Source organism: Bufo gargarizans, chromosome 3 (genome assembly GCF_014858855.1).
Source record: "Bufo gargarizans isolate SCDJY-AF-19 chromosome 3, ASM1485885v1, whole genome shotgun sequence".
Taxonomy (NCBI): Eukaryota; Metazoa; Chordata; class Amphibia; order Anura; family Bufonidae; genus Bufo; species Bufo gargarizans.
This window is the reverse complement of record NC_058082.1, coordinates 104,992,400-105,011,072: the sequence shown is the minus strand read 5'-3', so window position 1 is coordinate 105,011,072 and position 18,673 is coordinate 104,992,400. Positions and strand designations below refer to the sequence as shown.

At 44.4% G+C, this 18,673-nt stretch overlaps 1 protein-coding gene across 1 annotated transcript in view; it reads right to left on the bottom strand.

Annotated features, from left to right (window-relative positions):
- CALCOCO1 (calcium binding and coiled-coil domain 1) overlaps positions 1-18,673 on the bottom strand; it is a 66,910-nt gene that overhangs the window by 41,779 nt on the left and 6,458 nt on the right. Inside the window, exons 2-5 of the mRNA XM_044284962.1 lie at positions 17,834-17,999; positions 16,886-16,982; positions 12,146-12,336; positions 1,865-2,023 (exon numbers count right to left, since the gene is read on the bottom strand). Coding sequence (XP_044140897.1) covers positions 1,865-2,023; positions 12,146-12,336; positions 16,886-16,982; positions 17,834-17,980 — 594 coding nt within the window. The 5' untranslated portion in view covers positions 17,981-17,999. The remainder of the gene's footprint in view (positions 1-1,864; positions 2,024-12,145; positions 12,337-16,885; positions 16,983-17,833; positions 18,000-18,673) is intronic.

The window sequence follows — 18,673 nt, the reverse complement described above, 5'->3', positions numbered from 1 at the left end:
ATACTGGGGGGGCGCACTCAATGTTTATTATACTGGAGGGGGCGCACTCAATGTTTATTATACTAGGGGGGGGGCGCACTCAATGTTTATTATACTGGGGGGGCACTCAATGTTTATTATACTGGGGGGGCACTCAATGTTTATTATACTGGGGGGCACTCAATGTTTATTATACTGGGGGGCACTCAATGTTTATTATACTGGGGGGGCACTCAATGTTTATTATACTGGGGGGGGGGGGGTGCACTGTGAAAGGGGCCCAACGGTGAATAGGACAAGGGTTCCAGCCCCTAAGGGGGCTAATAGTACTGGCACATGATAGGGGGGCGCCTATGGCTACTGGCACATGTTAATGGGGGGCTGAGGCTACTGGCACATGATTAAGGGGCATCTATGAGGGCACATTTCACTGGCACATTATTGGGGGACTTCTTACAATATACAGTATACCTCTACACTGTGCCACACAATATACAGTATACTGCTACACTGTGCCACACAATATACAGTATACCACTACACTGTGCCACACAATATACAGTATACCTCTACACTGTGCCACACAATATACAGTATACTGCTACACTGTGCCACACAATATACAGTATACCACTACACTGTGCCGCACAATATACAGTATACCTCTACACTGTGCCACACAATATACAGTATACCTCTACACTGTGCCACACAATATACAGTATACCTCTACACTGTGCCACACAATATACAGTATACCTCTACACTGTGCCCCAAAATATACAGTTTCTTCTGTAAAAATCATCAAGTGTCATGGGGGGGGGCCCCCTTATTGTTTTTCGCCCCAGGGCCCCATTTCACCTAGAACCGGCCCTGACCGCAAGTGTGAAAGTAGCCTTAATATATATTGATGCATTTAGTAACAATTAAAACAAGAATGCTTTAAATGCTATGGATACCTCTGCCCTGAATTTTTTCTACTGTTCATGTGCTTCCTAAATGCAAAATTAAGCAACTTTATAATTAGTATTCATGAATCATTACCAATTTACTACCATTTTGCTTTTGTAGAGTGTGTGTATGTCTTTCACCTAGCTCTGGTGCTTTTGCACTAAATCTAAGTCTATGAGATCACTGCTCCTGTGTCTGACAGCTCTCTGTTCTCCCCTTTCCTTCGGTCAGTGTTAGGGTACTGCCACACATTGCGGCTGTGCTGCGTTTTAGGTGTGGCAAAAACACATTAAAAAATGTACCGTAATTCAGTTTTGCTGTGTGTAATTTTTTTTCCCCTTTGCTGGAAGAAAGAGCACACAACCGTCGCTTGGGTCCCACATTTTTCACGGGTCGGATGTGGACCCATTCACTTCAAAAAGTCTGAAATTAGGAGCAAGTTGCATGCTGAATTTCAGAGGTCCTGAAAATGAATGTACAAATGAAGATTGCAAACCTAAACTCAGTGCAACCTTTCTTACTCAAGGTACTCAATATGAAAGTTGTCCATAGTCTTTGAAAGAAATCTGTCACACTGATTTTGGACCATTTTCTACAGTAATACATTAGTAGTACTGCAGATATGGGGTCCAGATCGCCATTTTTTTTATTTTACTACTGCCTCCCGTTCCCTCGCTGTCAGCGCTCAGAGTTGCACTGAAATACATTGTCAGGACTGCTGGGCATGTGCACACGAGTCCTCTCCATTATGTTAGAACAGCATAGCAGTCCTGACTTTGTATTTCAGAGCAGCTTTGAGAGTTGACAGTGGGGTAATGGGGGGCAGTACTATACATGTATTACTGTATCTAATAGTCCAAAATTGGTGTGAAAGATTCCCTTTCAGCATACAACATATGCTACCCTTTATACTATAAGATGATGAAATGTATACCTGGTACTGGTGGTTCAGAGTGGCGTGCTTGTTGTTTGAAGTCTCCAGCGCAGCCTCAAGATCCTTGATTTGTTTCTTAAGGGAGTTCACATCCTCCTCCAGTGCAAGTCTCACTCTCATCAGATCATTCCTCTCCTGCTGGGACAGCTCCAGCTGTTGCTGTTGAAATAAATGACAAATAGTAAATTAAATTATGTTAGAAAATAATATAAAGGGAAATGAAATTGCTAGTCTGTTTTAGTAACTACCTGCAATCCCCCTTGTAATAACAATTCTGGAGCATCTATTCTTATGGCTCTATGATATGCTGTTTATTTATAACTTCTAGCAGGAATAATAAATGAACTAAGTGAAGGTCCAGATGGGTGTTGCCAGTTGGGGTGTGTTCCTGCACAGTCTGACACTATCCAATCACTGATGTCAGTGTCAAACTGTGTAGGGAGACCCCCACTAGTAACATCAACTTCTAGGAGGAATAATAAATTAATGGCACAACATAGAGTCATAAGAATAGATGCTCCAGAATTGTTATTAAGAGGGAAATGCAAAAACAGACATGTTAGGGAAGGTTACAGGTCCCCTTTAAAGGTTCAACCATATAAACACGGCATCCAAGTCTGGGTGATTAAACTAATAATCTTGGTAAAAGTACATCTCTAATACAGTCCTTAGAGGTAGCATAATAAGACAAAGCCTAAAGGACGAGCCAAACAAATGATCCTACCCAAGATCATTCCTGATCATTGCCATGTTAAATTTAAAACATTCCCACCGATCAGATGACAAATTGGCAAATCTCTTCTGCAGGCATTAAAACAATTTTTTGTCAGCAGCTCAATAAATGCAAACGGACAAACTTTTTTTTTTTCTTTTTAGCCCCCGTACAGCGTGCCACACAAAAAACGTGCACTACGCTATGGTCTATCACAGGCCCTCTCCATAAGAGAAGGGCCCCCCATATACCTATCCCACTCCCTCCGGGCCTATGGCTCCTGCAAGGGACCAAGACAAAACAGGCTACTTCCAGCATCAGCCAGGTTCACCCACACAACCCTCAGCCGAAGCCGAGGGTACACCAAGTCTATGCTCCGGCTACCACCTAGGCTGCCACCCAAGGTGTTGGCACAGAGCTTCAACAACAAGGCTAGGCTTTCCCCGGAGGGAGAGCCCAAGGGGTTTTGCAGGGGGGTGCGGAACCAGGATGGCCACACACCCCCCCAGACCTCTAGGGGGTAACCAAAAGGGCACCGTAACCCAAGAAATCCTAGTGTATACGCAAACGTGGAAAGTGAACACACAGTGAACAAAAAAATTAAATAAAGAATGTGCGCCATTACAGTCCGGACATTCAGCCGGAATTCCGAAAATTCCTCATCTTGTCAAGGTCGAAGCCGAGCAAAGAGAGGTGAGTGTGTTCAAATGTGTGAAAGTGAAGTGCGTGCAAATGTGACATCACTCAGTGGGATCCCACCCCCAGTGAGTTCAGGCACTTCTGCACCTCGGGCTTCCAAACAACTCAACCCATGGCTTCGACCCATCAGAGCCCTTCGTCACCTAGCAAGGGTACCTTTAAACCCAAGCCGTACACGCTAGGGATGCTCTGTGGTTCACTGCTCTCCTCCATGCCACACTGCAACCCTCGGGTATGCCCTGTATGGACAGGAGTTTACAGCCCGGGAGCAAGCTTGACCGGACTGATAAGAACAGATATGTACTACACTTGATCTTAGCCAAGAGGCTGAGAATGCAAACGGACAAACTACTATATTAACAATGGATGGTAAACTGAAATCTACTAAATGAGCCCTGATCCACACACTATGTTGTTGATCCGGGGGATAGTATATCTCCTTATGGAGAGTCCCTAATCGGCATCATGACTCTTTTAGGCCAGACAACCCTCCTCTGGAATTCCGGGAAGAGGGTATGCAAATGAGCTCTTAACAAGCTCCGTCTCTAATGCCACCAGGTATAAGGAAGCTATCCTATAAGTCAATATTCGACCTTTTAAACAGGCAGACCTTGAGACATGAGATCTGCAGACAGCTGTTGGGGGGTGACTGCCGCTTATGAGGGCACAGCAGAGCATACTGGTTTAACTGGCTGAGAGGCCTAGGTCAGGATACAGGGGATACTATATCTCCTTATGGAGAGTGCCTAATCGGCGTGAGCAGTGTCGGACTGGGTTGCCTAGGGCCCACCAGTAAAATGCAAAATGTATTTTGGGGGTGCACAGTACGGATACATTCAAATATTACCTGCTCACATTGCAGCAAAAATCTACCAGATTATTGAATATGGGGGTCCCTGCAGCAACTTTGAGGTAGGTAGGTCCTGGGGAAAAGAGGATACTAGCTAGCTTTCCTCTATACCTATCTATACCTAAAAGTAATCTCAGCTCTGATCGTGTCTAGAATAATAAACTAGGGAGTTTCTTTAATAATCTATCAAGTTTTTTATATGAACATAGGCTGGTTGAGGTGCTGTACATTGAATATATGTATGTAGTGCTGTAAGTCTACTGTATTGTGCACCACTTGTGTAGGGGGTAGAAGACTAGGGGCCCAACTAGCTCTGGGGCCCACCGGGGGATTTACCCATGGGCCAGCATTGTGCATAGTGGGTCCTGTCTCCATATAAACTTGGTCTGCTGTTCTATATCTCCCTGATGCTTTACATTGCAGCAGTGCCTGTTTAATTTTGCTGCTGTGTGTAAGTGGAAGATCAGTACGTTGAGAGATGATAAGGTTACAGTAAGGACAGAAGATTATAAACTACAGGGACCCAAGCCCTCAGAGAGAAGAGGACTATCAGGAATCTGTTGCATGTAGATAGAGGAGAGGGGCAATAATAAGGGCATGGTGAGGTGCTATCATCAGCCATTGATTAGTAAACTATTGTCTCCTCCTCCTGAATGGTGCAGAACTCAGTGTGGGAGGAGAGGTTTTGATGAGGTTGCTTGGGGTGTTTCCAAATTTTGCGCCTAGTTACACCCTTGGGTACAGTAAGGCCCCATAGACTACTTTGGGGCTGTATTATGGCTGCGTACCACTTGCATATTACTCTGGTGTCAATGGGTGAGCGAAATTAAATGGATTCTACAATTTGGACAACCCCTCCGTAATCACCAGTGTGGGCACAACACAAAAATACTCTTCTAATAGAAAGACTCGTGGAAAAAAAAGACACAGCAGTAAAGGATGCTGCCTTTTTAAATTTTTAGACCCTTAAAACATTGTACAAGAAAATGGCTGAATCTGCTGAAGACCCTTTGAAGGCATCTCGTGAAGCTTCCAAAGCCAGTCTTAAAAGGAAAGCACTAACCTCCAATGACAGTCAGTCCAGGACATTTCCACCAGCCAAAAGAGCTGCGTCAGAAAACACATCTGCTCCATCTACCAAAGATGTAGGAAGCCCAGAGCTGGGAACACCACAAGTGGAGAGGGCCTATACCTGGAGAGCACAGAACAACTTGTCTCCAGAGCACTTATCCATCCTGAAAAGCAGCAGCCAGGACGGCATGCTGGACGATGACATCATTAACAAGGCACAGGATCTCCTTCAGAATCAGTTTGGGAACATTCCAGGGAACAGTGTGCTAAAGAAGGCCGTACAAATCCACTACAAAGAGAGGACAGGGTGCACTGGCTGACCACCTGCTTCAAAAATGGCAACATCCCAGTGGCCAACAGCATCAAGACCAGCAATCTGCCTCTATCTGTTTGCAAGCAAATTAATAACATCTACAGTGTAGTGGTCAACGAGCCCCTGAAAAACACCTATGACTGTGGGGTGTTCACCATAGCATTTGCCTTTGAGTTTCTGGTAGATGACGGTGAACCCACAGCGATCTTCAAGCACAACGTGAAGACAGACCATCTAATATCACAGGCTTTCCAAAAAAAGGTCAATTAGCGACTCCATGTCTTTCATGACATGTGGAGTCTAGGAAGTGCCAAGAAATCGCCCTGACCAGAAGTCTGATATTACCGAAACAGACCTGGATCCTCTACGCCACCAAAGCTGCAATCTCTACCCAACCCCAGATTACAACCGCTGACCCATGGTACAGGTCTAGAACCCATAGACTTGTTGGTATCGGTAAGTAACCAGTGATTTTTCTACGTTTGATAATCTTAATGTACTGATTGTAATAATGTCTTCTCATGTGATAATATATGTATGTGTAGTAAGTACTTAGACAACCACCGAAGGTCTGGGATAAATCACACCCCACAAACATTGGCCTTTCAGCCTATGGGCCCCATAACTTTGCTGTGTCTACAGTTATACCTATTAATGAGAGGGGGTGTCCAAATTTATCATTTTCACTCAGTCTTAGGACCTGATTATCATGTAGTTGTTTCCCGGGAACATGTGTCAGACTATGAGATGATAGGGACCGAACTTGTATCTTCATTGGGTATATTCATGATCTGTGTTTTTTTGGCTTGTTGATATTTATGGTGTTTTCTGTATAACTTGCACACAGCGGTATCCACTGCTCACCAGTGGAAATAAAAACAGCCTGGGGTTAAGAAGGCAATTGCAACAGATCGGATCACCAGAGGTCTGAGACAAAATAAGGCGCAGAATAAACCATCTCCTGATCTTTACCAGTGACCTCTGCTAGAAGGTATTGGTCTTAAGAACCAAAAAGATCCCTAAATAAGGTAAGATCATTGTTGCAGGAGTCATAAAATGTAATGTGATTTATGACAGGAGCTCATATTAATAACAGATATGATGGCAAGTTCTGGAGACACCAGAGTGATGAGACAGAATAATTTAGGGTTTATATTCTCCACAAAGATGACCTTGACCTTGATATGTAGATCACCTTGATCAATAACTCACAGAATTTTAACTATAGAAGTGTGTAACAAAGCAGGGGTTTTGGCGATTTGTATCAGGAATACTGAGCTCCAAACCCTATAAAAAATATATGAAATTAAATCATCCCACGATTATTAGGTGAATTCTGTTTATGTTGGATACAGCAGTGAGTCCCAGAACAAGAATAACTGCTATGATAGTCAATGACACTGATAAACGCTGGTATTGTTGTTAGAAACATGGGCCCAAGTTTAAAACTGTTAAAGGGTCTACAATGACTTGCAGTGACCGGGAGTAAATTGTGTGTCACTTACATGTAATTTTCCGCTGCTTCATGTTCAGTCTTAAATTAGTTACATTTTTTGCATTTGCAGATCACTGTACCAGAGTGGGGCAATGAATATAGGATACAGCTGGAGGTGACGACTCTACCACAAGTCAGCAACATGGTGGCCAACATGTCAGGATCAGATGACCTGCGCTTCAGCAAGAGGCAGATTCTGGCTCGGTCTCTTCACTCACCCACCGGACCTTCTGCAGTCAGACGTATTCACTAAAGAAGTGAGTTTCCTGCTGCATCAAAGGCAGATTCCAGGCTTGGTCTCTGCAATAACCATTGGACTTGACATTCATCGGACTTTCCGCAGACAGATGTATTCACCGAAGAAGTGAGTTTCCTGCTAGATCAAAAGGCAGATTCCAGGCTTGGTCTCTGCAGAAGTCAATGCACTTTCACCATTGATGCAAGAACAAAATCTACTGTCCTTGTCACGTGACATCCATTTCCTCCACCGCCTAGGGGAAGGGCAGTCCTTCAGTCATGGTTCCCTAGTGGTTTCCTCCACTGTTTTTTTTTCCTCTCCTGAGTGCTGAAGGCCAGACTCTTCATAAGTCAATGGCCCATCAACAGGGCCACATTTAAGACCAGTGCCCTGACTCCTAATGAGAACATCTACTGTACATTTGATACCTTGCAGTTAATAAAGAAGTCATTGTATATTAAGTAGTGGAGTGTCTGAGCCTCTTTATGAATCTTCATAGTCAACTGGATGGGGGTGCAGGGTGTCGGACCCCTGCTGATCAGATAGTAATGGCCTTTCTTGGTTTTACAGCTCAGCTTATTTTTTTATCCCCTACCTACAGGATAGGTGACAAATATCTGATCGGTGGGGACTGATGGGTCCCCCATGATCATGAGAATAGGGATCCTGTGTCCACAAAGAAATGGAATGGTAGGTCAACCATGTTCCCTTCTGCGTCATTCAATGTCTGTGGGACTTATGGAAATAGCTGAGCATTGTACTTGGCTATCTCCACTCGTCCCATAGAGAGTGAACAGAGTAGCTATGTGCACGCTCAACCTGCCACTTCATCCATAAGGGGACACAGGATCCAGTTATTGTTATTGTGGTCCCAGATATTCTGTGGATAGGGGAAAGTTTTGTATTGACAGAAACTATCTCCGGACCACATACCCATTGAAGTCAATGGGTCTGCAAAAAATGTGGATGTAACATGGACCACATCCACACATATTTTTGCGGATCTGTGATTTGCAGACCGCAAAACGGATATGCTTGTGTGCATGGTGTCTTATACAGATTCTACTGATAAAAAATAAATAAATGAAGCGTTACAGTCAGAGGTGTACCTCCAATGGAGGCAGACCATGCAGCTGCTATGGGACCCCTGGAAAAAGGGGGCCCAGTCTTGGACAAAAAGCCCATCAGGCTCTGGTTCCAGCTCCCTGATTCCTCTGACCTGTCCTTAGGGCTCCTTTCACTCAGCACATCATCAATGGCTCGCGCTGCACCTGCTAGAGTCACAACTAGCGCTCTATGTTGTCTCGCTGCTGGGCATTGGGCTGGCCAATTAGCATTAGCAGTGCTTGCAGAGTCTGCTGCTGATTGGCTTGCCTTGCGCCCAGCAGAGAAACTTTAGTGTCCTGTGCCACGGGAGTCGGGATTTCATTCCTCTGCAAGCAACGTGCAAGTGACAGTGTAGAGGATGATGAGAGTGACTTCTGCTGAAATGATGACTTTAGGTGAGAAGTGACTTTGCTGTCAGTAACATCTGATGGCATTAGAGGCAGAGCTTGCTAGCTCATTTGCATACCCTATTCTCAGAATTCCAGAGGAGCGTGTATGTCCTATAAGACTCCTCAAGCTAATTAGAAGCTCTCCATAAGGAGATATAGTATCTCCTGAATCCTGACCTAGGCCTCTGACCCAGTTAAACCAGTACTCTCTGGCTTCTTTACTGTAAGAGCAGTGAGACTATGGAACTCTATGCCCGAGGACGTGGTGATGGTTAATTCCCTAAGGCCTCTTTCACACTTGCGTTGTCCGGATCCGGCGTGTACTCCACTTGCCGGAATTACACGCCGGATCCGGAAAAACGCAATTGTACTGAAAGCATTTGAAGACGGATCCGTCTTCAAAATGCTTTCAGTGTTACTATGGCACCCAGGACGCTATTAAAGTCCTGGTTGCCATAGTAGTAGTGGGGAGCGGGGGAGCAGCATACTTACCATCCGTGCGGCTCCCGGGGCGCTCCAGAATGACGTCAGAGCGCCCCATGCGCATGGATGACGTCACTCTGGAGCGCCCCGGGAGCAGCACGGATGGTAAGTATGCTGCTCCCCGCTCCCCGCTACACTTTACCATGGCTGCCAGGACTTTAGCGTCCCGGCAGCCATGGTAACCATTGAGAAAAAGCTAAACGTCGCATCCGGCAATGCGCCGAAACGACGTTTAGCTTAAGGCCGGATCCGGATCAATGCCTTTCAATGGGCATTCATTCCGGATCCGGCCTTGCGGCAAGTGTTCCGGATTTTTGGCTGGAGCAAAAAGCGCAGCATGCTGCGCTATTTGCTGCGGCCAAAAAACGTTCCGTTCCGGAACGGAAGACATCCTGATGCATCCTGAAGGACGGACTGTCCATTCAGAATGCATTAGGAAAATCCCGACGACGGAACTCTATGCCGGAAGACAATAACGCTGGTGTGAAAGAGCCCTAAAAGAGTTCAAGAGGGGCCTGGATGTATTTCTGGATTGTAACAATATTACAGATTATAGTTATTAGATTTCTGGAGAGGTTGTTGATCCAGGGAGTTATCCTGATTGCCTGATTGGAGTTGGGAAGGAATTTATTTTCCTCTAAAATGAGGAAAATTGGCTTCATGTTTTTTTTTGCCTTCCTCTGGATGAACTTGCAGGATAAAAGGCTGAATTGGATGGACAAATGTATTTTTTCAGCCATATAAACTATGTTACTATTCTCTCTGCTCTGCATTGATGAGTGGCAATCATCCCGAAACAGCTGTCTGCAGATGTCATGTCTCAAGGCCTGTTTAAAAGGTCGAACAATGACTTATAGGATAGCTACCTTAAATCTGATGGCATTAAAGGCAGAGCTTGCTAAGAGCTTATTTGCATAACCTCTTTCCATATCATTTACCGCAGATAAGGGTACTTTCACACTATCGTTTTCCGGCACTGAGTTCCGTCCTAGGGGCTCAATACCGGAAAAGAACTGATCAGTTTCATCCCCATGCATTCGGAATGGAGAGAAATCTGTTCAGGATGCATCAGGATTTCCTCAGTTCAGTCACTGAACAGCGTTTTGGATGGAGGAAATACCGCAGCTCTCTGTCCAAAATTCCGGATCAGTTGCCGGAATGCCGGATCCGGCGTTATTTACATTGAAAATACCGGATCCGTCCTTCCGGTCTGCGCATGCACAGACCGGTAAAAATGTGAAAAAAAATATATAACGGATCCGTTTCTCTGGATGACATGCGGAGAGATGGATCCATTCTTGCAATGCATTTGTAAGACGGTTCCACATCTGGATCCGTCTACAAATGCTGTCCGTTTGCATGCACATTGCCGACGGAACTGTTTGCCGCATCACTCTGCCGCAAGTTTGAAAGTAGCCTCTGCGTTGTTGACCCTAAATAACCTGTGTTCCAAAACCAATGGATTCTGGAAAAAAACACAGAAACCTTCCTAAATATTTTACTAGTTGGTTTTACATGTACTGTAGGGTAGTAAATGTTGCTGCTGGTATTTACTAACAGTATTGAAGATTTTTTAATGAGATATATTGTCACATTAATTTTTGAGGTAAGGGCATATGTCAATAGAAAGTGACTTTTTAAAAATACCTTTATTAAATATTTAAGTGGGTATAGGAATGTATATACCAACAGTGAAAAAAACCTACATTTATTCAGGTTACTTAGTGGGGGAGTAGTAACCCCCAAGAGGAAAAACACACGTAGTGACAGGGTATGCACTTAATTAGATAGATGGGTACGGGGAAATAATTCTAGCCTGCTAAATTGCAGGGCTAGAAACAAGAACCAGCTACCCCTAGAATCCCTAGAGGTCTGCTGTGCCCAGGGCGGCCCCCTAGTGGTGGAGGTTCCCTGTCCCCGAACCTAGTGCTAGCCGGTCCCTAGTAATCCCTACACAACAAATACTCCAGGATAATAAAGAATAAAAGGTGCTCTTTATGGAATAAATGTCACCGTTATTCTTTATAAAAACAAAATCTGATATTCACTAATAATTATTAGTGAATATCAGATTTTGTTTTTATAAAGTTAATACCAGGCACTTACTAATGTATTGTGATTGTCCATATTGTCTTCTTTGCTGGCTGGATTCATTTTTTCTATCACATTATACACTGCTCGTATCCAGGGGTCACAACCTTACAACCACAGCTGCAGCGCAGATATGAGGTGGCCAGGAAGGAAGCTGCTATGCATGCGTGCTCCCACGGTCCTGGCCACCAGAGAGGCTGGTGCTTTTTCCTATAGTGTGCAAGCATGTCCACCACTGCTGGATTGCAGGGTGGTTGTAACCATGGAAACGAGCAGTGTATAATGTGATGGGGAAATTAGCCCAGCCAGCAAAGAAAGCAATGTGGACAATCAGTGCCTTGTATTAACTTTGTCTACACAATAAATACCATTTGCTGACATGATACAACCCCTTTAAGGCCTTGTATGCATTTAAAATAAAGAAACCAACTCACCAGCATTTAGGGTCCCATCCTCACTGCTTCCAAACCACCTGTGGACCAGAAGTGTGACCACTGAACCTCTGAGGTTATGTGTCGCTCTGGAAAATGTCACTGTTGAGGCCAGTGAATGGCAGCAGCGAAGCAGAAGCATGTGAAGAAGGACAGGACTTCAAACTTCTGGTCCACAGCAGCAGGGATGGAACCCTCACCACTGGATTGGAAAGCAAGTTAGAGGGTCAGTTTGTTTGCTTTTTCATTTTAAATGCAATCAGAGTCCTACTTAATTTTAGCTTTGGGTCTGACAACCTCTTGAAGTATTACATAATGGGTAAAATTGTGCCTGAACTCTCACACATACATACGGCAGCTTCTATTTTCAATGAACATAAAAGTAATAAGACATTAATGTACCTGCAAGAAAGTAGCTTTAGGGACGACCAAGATCATGTCCAGAGATGCCTCCTCATCTTCTAGTGTGACCAAGTCTTCTATGGGACGTGGTACACTGAACACGAAAGACTCACTGATTCCTTTCACAACTCCATGGTGATCCACGTAGCGAAAGTTATATTGCTGCTCTCCAGGATGTGGTAAATAGCAGGCTGCGGGATAAGGAACGTTTTGTAAAACATGACATGAAATTACTTTAAGGGACTCCTCATCTCTCCTGACATGTCTAAGTCAATACTTCTATTTCCCATAAAATAAGAACTCGACGTGTCTTTCTTTATAATACTGCAGTGACTAAATCGACTGGGTGTCTCCAATCACTTGTCTGAGGGGTGCGTCCCTATCAGTCTGATACAGCTAGCGCTCACTGGACAATGTCAGACTGTGTAGGGACATACCCACATCTGGTAACACCCAGCTGTCCATGTATTCCTACATTTCTAGGAGAAATAACAGGAACCAGACAACACTGAGTTCTAAGGATAGATGTATCAGAATGTCTATTTTATAAGGAATTCAACAGTCAGGAGAGGTGAAAGTCATCGTTAACTTGCTTATATCTTACATTACAGAGGTGATTCTGCTTTAGCCGCTTACAATCTGCAGCGCTGCTTGTGGTGTTAGCTGCCTCCTGGATTTGTCCACCACTATTTATGACCCAGTTACTTATAGGTGGCCCTGGAGGAAGGGTATCTTATAGTAGGCAGAGCTGCATATGAGTTAATTATGGATGTTAATAAGGTACTAGCGATGCTGCGTGAATGAGAGGAGGACACCTAGGGAGAGACAGTGGGGAGGCTACAAAGTAGGTGGTAACCACCACCTACACACCCGGCACCCCTACCGATCAGCTGGTTAAAGAGAAGGATGTGCTCTCTGCAAACCCTTCATTGTTTACAATATCGCAGCGGTGAGCAGTTGTAATTACAAGCATTCCCATTCAAGTGTATAGGAATGAGCCATCCCATACTCACTGATGTGATGTGGACGGCGAGCAGATAAACAATGAAGGGTAGGCTGCGATTGCACAGAACGCGTCCTTCTCTTCAACCAGCTGATTGGCAGGGGTGTCGGATCTGATATTGAGGATAGGTCATCGATATTAAAACCCTGGAAAACCCCTTTAAGCTAGGGCTACACTGTGACACTGGTCTCAGGACAACTGTTAAGGGCAAGTGATCCTATAGAAATGAATGGGATTGCAGCGCATGCAGCATAAAAATCCAACAGCGTTGTTTTTTTTTTGCGACTTGCGCTGCAATCCCATTTACTTCTATCAGATCCTGCCTGCCATAGCTGTCGCATGACAAGTGTCAGTGTGAGACCTACTTAAAGCAGTTAAATCACTAGGATATGCCCCCATTGTCTTATAGGTGTAGGTCCCACCACTGGGACCCACACCTACACTGGCGATCAAAATTAGAGAACAATTTATGAACACTTGATTTTTTCAGAAATAAAGTAATCTACATTGATCATCATTTGAAGGATTTTTTGTAAGGGGTACACCATGCCATTAGAACAGTGTTTTCCAAAATAACCAAAGTATATCAACATAAAACCTTGATTTTTCTAAAAACCTGATGATACACCAGTCACCAATCAGTAGGAAGTGTACAGGCCCCTGCTTTGAATGACTTCAGCACATCTGCGGCCATAGGACATCACTAGTCTCTCACACTGCTCTGGTGGGATTTTGGTCCACTCTTCTTCTAGTCTCTTCAACAGTTCTGTGACTGTTGTGGGTTTCTTGACCATAACTTTGTCACCAAGGATTTTCCAGAGGTTTTCTATTGGGTTTAGATCAGAACTCTGGGTTGGCCATTTCATTGTTTCAATGTTTTCAGTTTCAAGGAACTTCTTTAGCCCTTTTGCTGTCTGACAGGGGACATTGTCCTGCATGAAAATTGCTGGCGGATTGAGTGATGAACGCAAGGAAGGAACCATGTGTTGTTGAAGAAGGTTCTGATACACACTTGCATTCACTCTGCCATGTAGCTGTATGAGAGGTCCAACTCCTTCTGCAGAAAACATTCCCCAAACCATGACACTTCCTCCTCCACCTTTCACTGACTTCTTTACACACTTTGGGTTCAGTCTTTCCCCAGTTTGTTGACGAACATAATGTTTCCCATCAGACCCAAATACATTAAACTTGCTTTCATCACTAAAATGAACTCTGGAGCACTTCTCCTCTGTCCACACAACATGCTCCTCAGCAAAGGCGAGTCTACCTTTTCATTCTTTCTGCTAATGAGAGGTTTGGTCACTGCAGAGTGGGCTTTCAGTCCAAATTCTCTTAAATGTCGAGACATTGTATGACAAGACAGATCCTTACCCTGGTCAGTGTTGAACTGGCGAGCAATTCCAGCTGCAGTGTTGAAAAGATTACTCATGGAGATTCTACGCATTATCCTGTCTAGGGATCGACTGATATTGATTTTTTGGACCGATAATCCGTGAACTTTCAGGCCGATAGCCGATGATCTATACCGATATTTTATATATTATAATATATATTATATTAGTTGGTAGTCACTGAGGTGGTGGAAATTTGCATTTGGCACTAGTATATTATAAATATTCGGTAAATTATAAATTAATAAAGCCCTTAGTTGGTAGTGAATTTATAATTTACATTTATGATATACTAGTGCCAAATGCCAATTTCCACACCATCCCCCCTTCTTACTGACTTTATTAACCCCTATCAGACCTCAGATCAGACTTTAACCCTTATCAGACCCTCAGATGAATAAAATAAATAAAAATCCTTACCTCTCCTGCGCCGCGGCTCCTCTTTATGTCCAGGTCCGGTGTTGCGCTCCCCTGTGTTCTCCGGCCCGTGCTGCACTGTCACCTGATAGCGTGCAGAGTCTGGTCATAGTGTGTGCACTACATCCTGATGTTGTCAGGGGTCAGGACAGTGCAGCGTGGGCCCCATCAAAGAAGACCAGGGAGGGTGAGTATCGGGAGCGCTCGCTGCACTTCTTCCCTGCTCCCAGCACCCGATGCATACTAGTGAGCGCTTCCATAAGCGCTCACTAGTATTTGCTTTATACGCATTATCGTCATAGTTAGATGCCGATACCGATATTGTGCAAAATCTTTAATATCGGTACTTCCGATAATCGGTCGATCCCTAATCCTGTCCTCTCTTGCATTTGTCTTTCGAGGGCAACCAGCCTTCTTGGGGGACTTGAATGAGTTTGTGATGTTGTAAAGATGCAATATTCTAGAAATCACAGACTTGGAACGACTAACTTTTCTTGCTATGGCTGATAGGGTCACCCCTTTGGCCTTCATCTGGACAACCTGCTGCCGGAGGGTTGCAGTCACTTTGGAACGGCACACCATTTTGGCAAAGTCAGTGAAAACTGGAAAGTTAGGCTGCCAGTTAAATAGGGTTTGTCAGATCATTAAAGGGGTTCTGAAGTTTTTTTAAACTGATGATCTATCCTCTGGATAGATCATCAGCATCTGATCGGCGGGGGTCCGACACCCGGGACCCCTGTCAATCAGCTGTTTGAGAAGGCAGCGGCAGTAGCGCCGTGGCCTTCTCGCTGTTTACCGCAGGCCCAGTGACATCACGACTAGTATCAATGGCCTGGGCGGGGCTAAGCTCTGTTTACTTGAATGGAGCTTAGCCCCGCCCAGGCCAGTAAAACTAGTCAGGATGTCATTAGGCCTGCAGTAAACAGCGAGAAGGCCGTAGCGTTCCTGGAGTGCCGCTGCCTTCTTAAACAGCTGATCAGCAGGGGTCTCGGGTGTCGGACCCCCGCCTAGCAGATGGTGATGATCTATCCAGAGGACAGATCAACAGTAAAAAAAACCTGCAGAGCCCCATTAAATAAATTAGCACCAGGTATCTGAAAGTGTTCTCTAATTTTGATCAGTGTTCTTTTTCAATTATCTCATTTACATTTTTATTATGTGCTTTAGAATAAATACAATTTATAAAATAATCTTAAAATACTGCTATTTTAGTCATGTTAGGATATATTCACATAGGACTACACTATGACCTTGACATTTCGGAAATTTTGATCGCCACTGTATATTGGGAACAGAGCCCCGCTAAGTGGTGGCTGGAGGACTCCGGTCCAGCCACCACCAAGCGCTCTCCCCATAGAAGTTAATAGGGAGAAGTGACCCGCACCTATGAGACAATGGGGGCATATCCTGTCGATATATACCCATCGTCTGAGATGAGACAACCCCTGTAATTTCTATATGTAATAGAAATATAAATCCTGTACCAAATATAAGTCTTGCTCCACAATACAAACACAGTCTGTTCTGTAATATGTTAAAGGGGTTTTCTACCTTTTTCTTAATAGGTCATCAGAATCTGGTCAGCGGGGGTCTGACTCCCGAGACCCCTGCCAATCAGCTGTTTGAGAAGGCAGCGGCGCTTGTAGTAGTGCCGCGGCCATCTTGCTGCTTCCCGCAAGCCAGTGAGTGGGGCTGAAGTGCGCCCAGGCCACGTGACATAGTCTTGGCCCGTGGGAAGCAGCGAGAAGGCCGCCGTGCTACTGTGAACGCCACAGCCTTTTCAAACAGCTGATCGGCGGGGGTCTTAGGTGTCAGACCTTTGCCGATCAGATGCTGATGACCTATCCAAAGAATAGAGCATCAGTAAGAAAAAAATAGAAAACCTTTTTAATCATTATTTCCAAAACATACATTTCTGATTCTGACCTTGAAATTGAACACTGCAGTGAGCTTCATTTGCAAGTGCCTCAGAGGACATTGCCCAGACAAAGGTTTCATAGTCCCGTATAGAAGAAGCTCCCACCTATTGTGAAAAAAATAATAATTATTATTATTTTTTTTAAATAAAGTGCATTTCCTCTTAAAATATATAAAAGATTTTCATAAAGGGGTTGTCTGGGATTTCAAGAAAATTGTCCATAAGCAGGAAACTCTATAAAGCAAAGAAATTTAAATCCTTCAGTGACTCCAGTGGTCTCCTCTGGTGCTGCAGGGAAAACGTCATGTGCATCATTCACATGACTGCAGATGCCATTCAGTGCCCTCAGTGGTAATGCTTGCATGTTTAGCATCTGACCACTGAGGCAAGTGAATGACTGCAGCAAATGTGAATGACTTACAGGATGCTATGGCCGCAGAACTGATGGGAACCACTGGCAGTGGCAGCCCTGGAGCTACAGGGAGATTTAACTGAACAACCCCTTTAAGCCCTTGGTTAAAAAAAAATATAGGTCTGTTTTTATATAGGCACTTTAGGAAAAAATGAACAATACTATGGCCTTCAGGGTTTGTCTCGTCTTCCTAGATTTCTGGCTAGCTAAACATCATTTAGTAGTCTGGAAAAGTGACTGTCTGTCACTGTAAAGTAAATGGTGGCCATATTGCTTAAAGGGGTTGTCCAATTAAGGCAACTTATCCCCATCTAGAAGATAGGGATAAGTGTCTGATGAACGGTGGGAGCCCCAGCAATCGGACCCCTGATGATCAGACACTTATCTCTATCCTTTGGATGGGGATACATTGTCTTAAAGGGACAACCCCGTTAACCCTCAGGAACATGTATAACAAATTTTACTGATTTATTAATTCATTTTAGTGACCAGTTTTTGAACAAGTAGACAAATTTATTTACAAAACAAAGGCCTACTTCCTCACTTTAAAAATGCCGATCCAGTCACTGGTAGAACCCTTCATACCGGCTGGCAGGGTGTAGTGGCATTCCACTTTGGTACTGGGCACATATGTTTGGGTCACATTCAAAAAGCTGACACATGACACCTGAGATAAGGAAGAATCCTCCATGATGCTCACTTTCTCGCACCTATGGATGACAGTAGATAAAGCCGTTATTTTCATTTACTGTACAAAGAAAATGTAGACATTACATAAAAAAATTGTGGCAGTGGGCTGGGGGGGGGGCTTAAAAACATGAAAGAACCGATACTAACCTACCTTGTCCTCCACTTCTTGCTCCCATCTTGAAACGCATGAAATGCCTGCGAAAGCTATCTCAGCCAATCATTGGCCACAGCAGTGACCCGCCTCAGTCAGTGATTGGTTGAGCAGGCATTTCCTGTGTGTACAGACAGGAACAGGAAGTAGAGAGCATAAGGGACCTAGTCAGCACCAGAAAGGCAGCGGCACGAGACTGGTGAGTAAAGGAACTTTCATTCTTCCATGTTTTTAAGCCACGCTGGGCCCTCTGTCACCAGTTTTATGTGCTGGAAGACCCCTTCAAATGGGCTGTCCTGTTGTTGAGAAAAAAAAGAGGCACATACGTTATAGCAAAAAAAAAAAAAAAAAACACACATACTACTCACCTCAAAATGATACAGCGCAGATGTACCAGCAGTCTCTAGACCATCTTTGTCTAAGCTGCCAGTGATTACATACCATGACAGCAACACAGCTTGATGACACCAGTAAGTATGGCACTTTAGCGCTCAGACCACTGACTGGCGGCAGCAGTCACATGCCTATATGGCACATCACTGC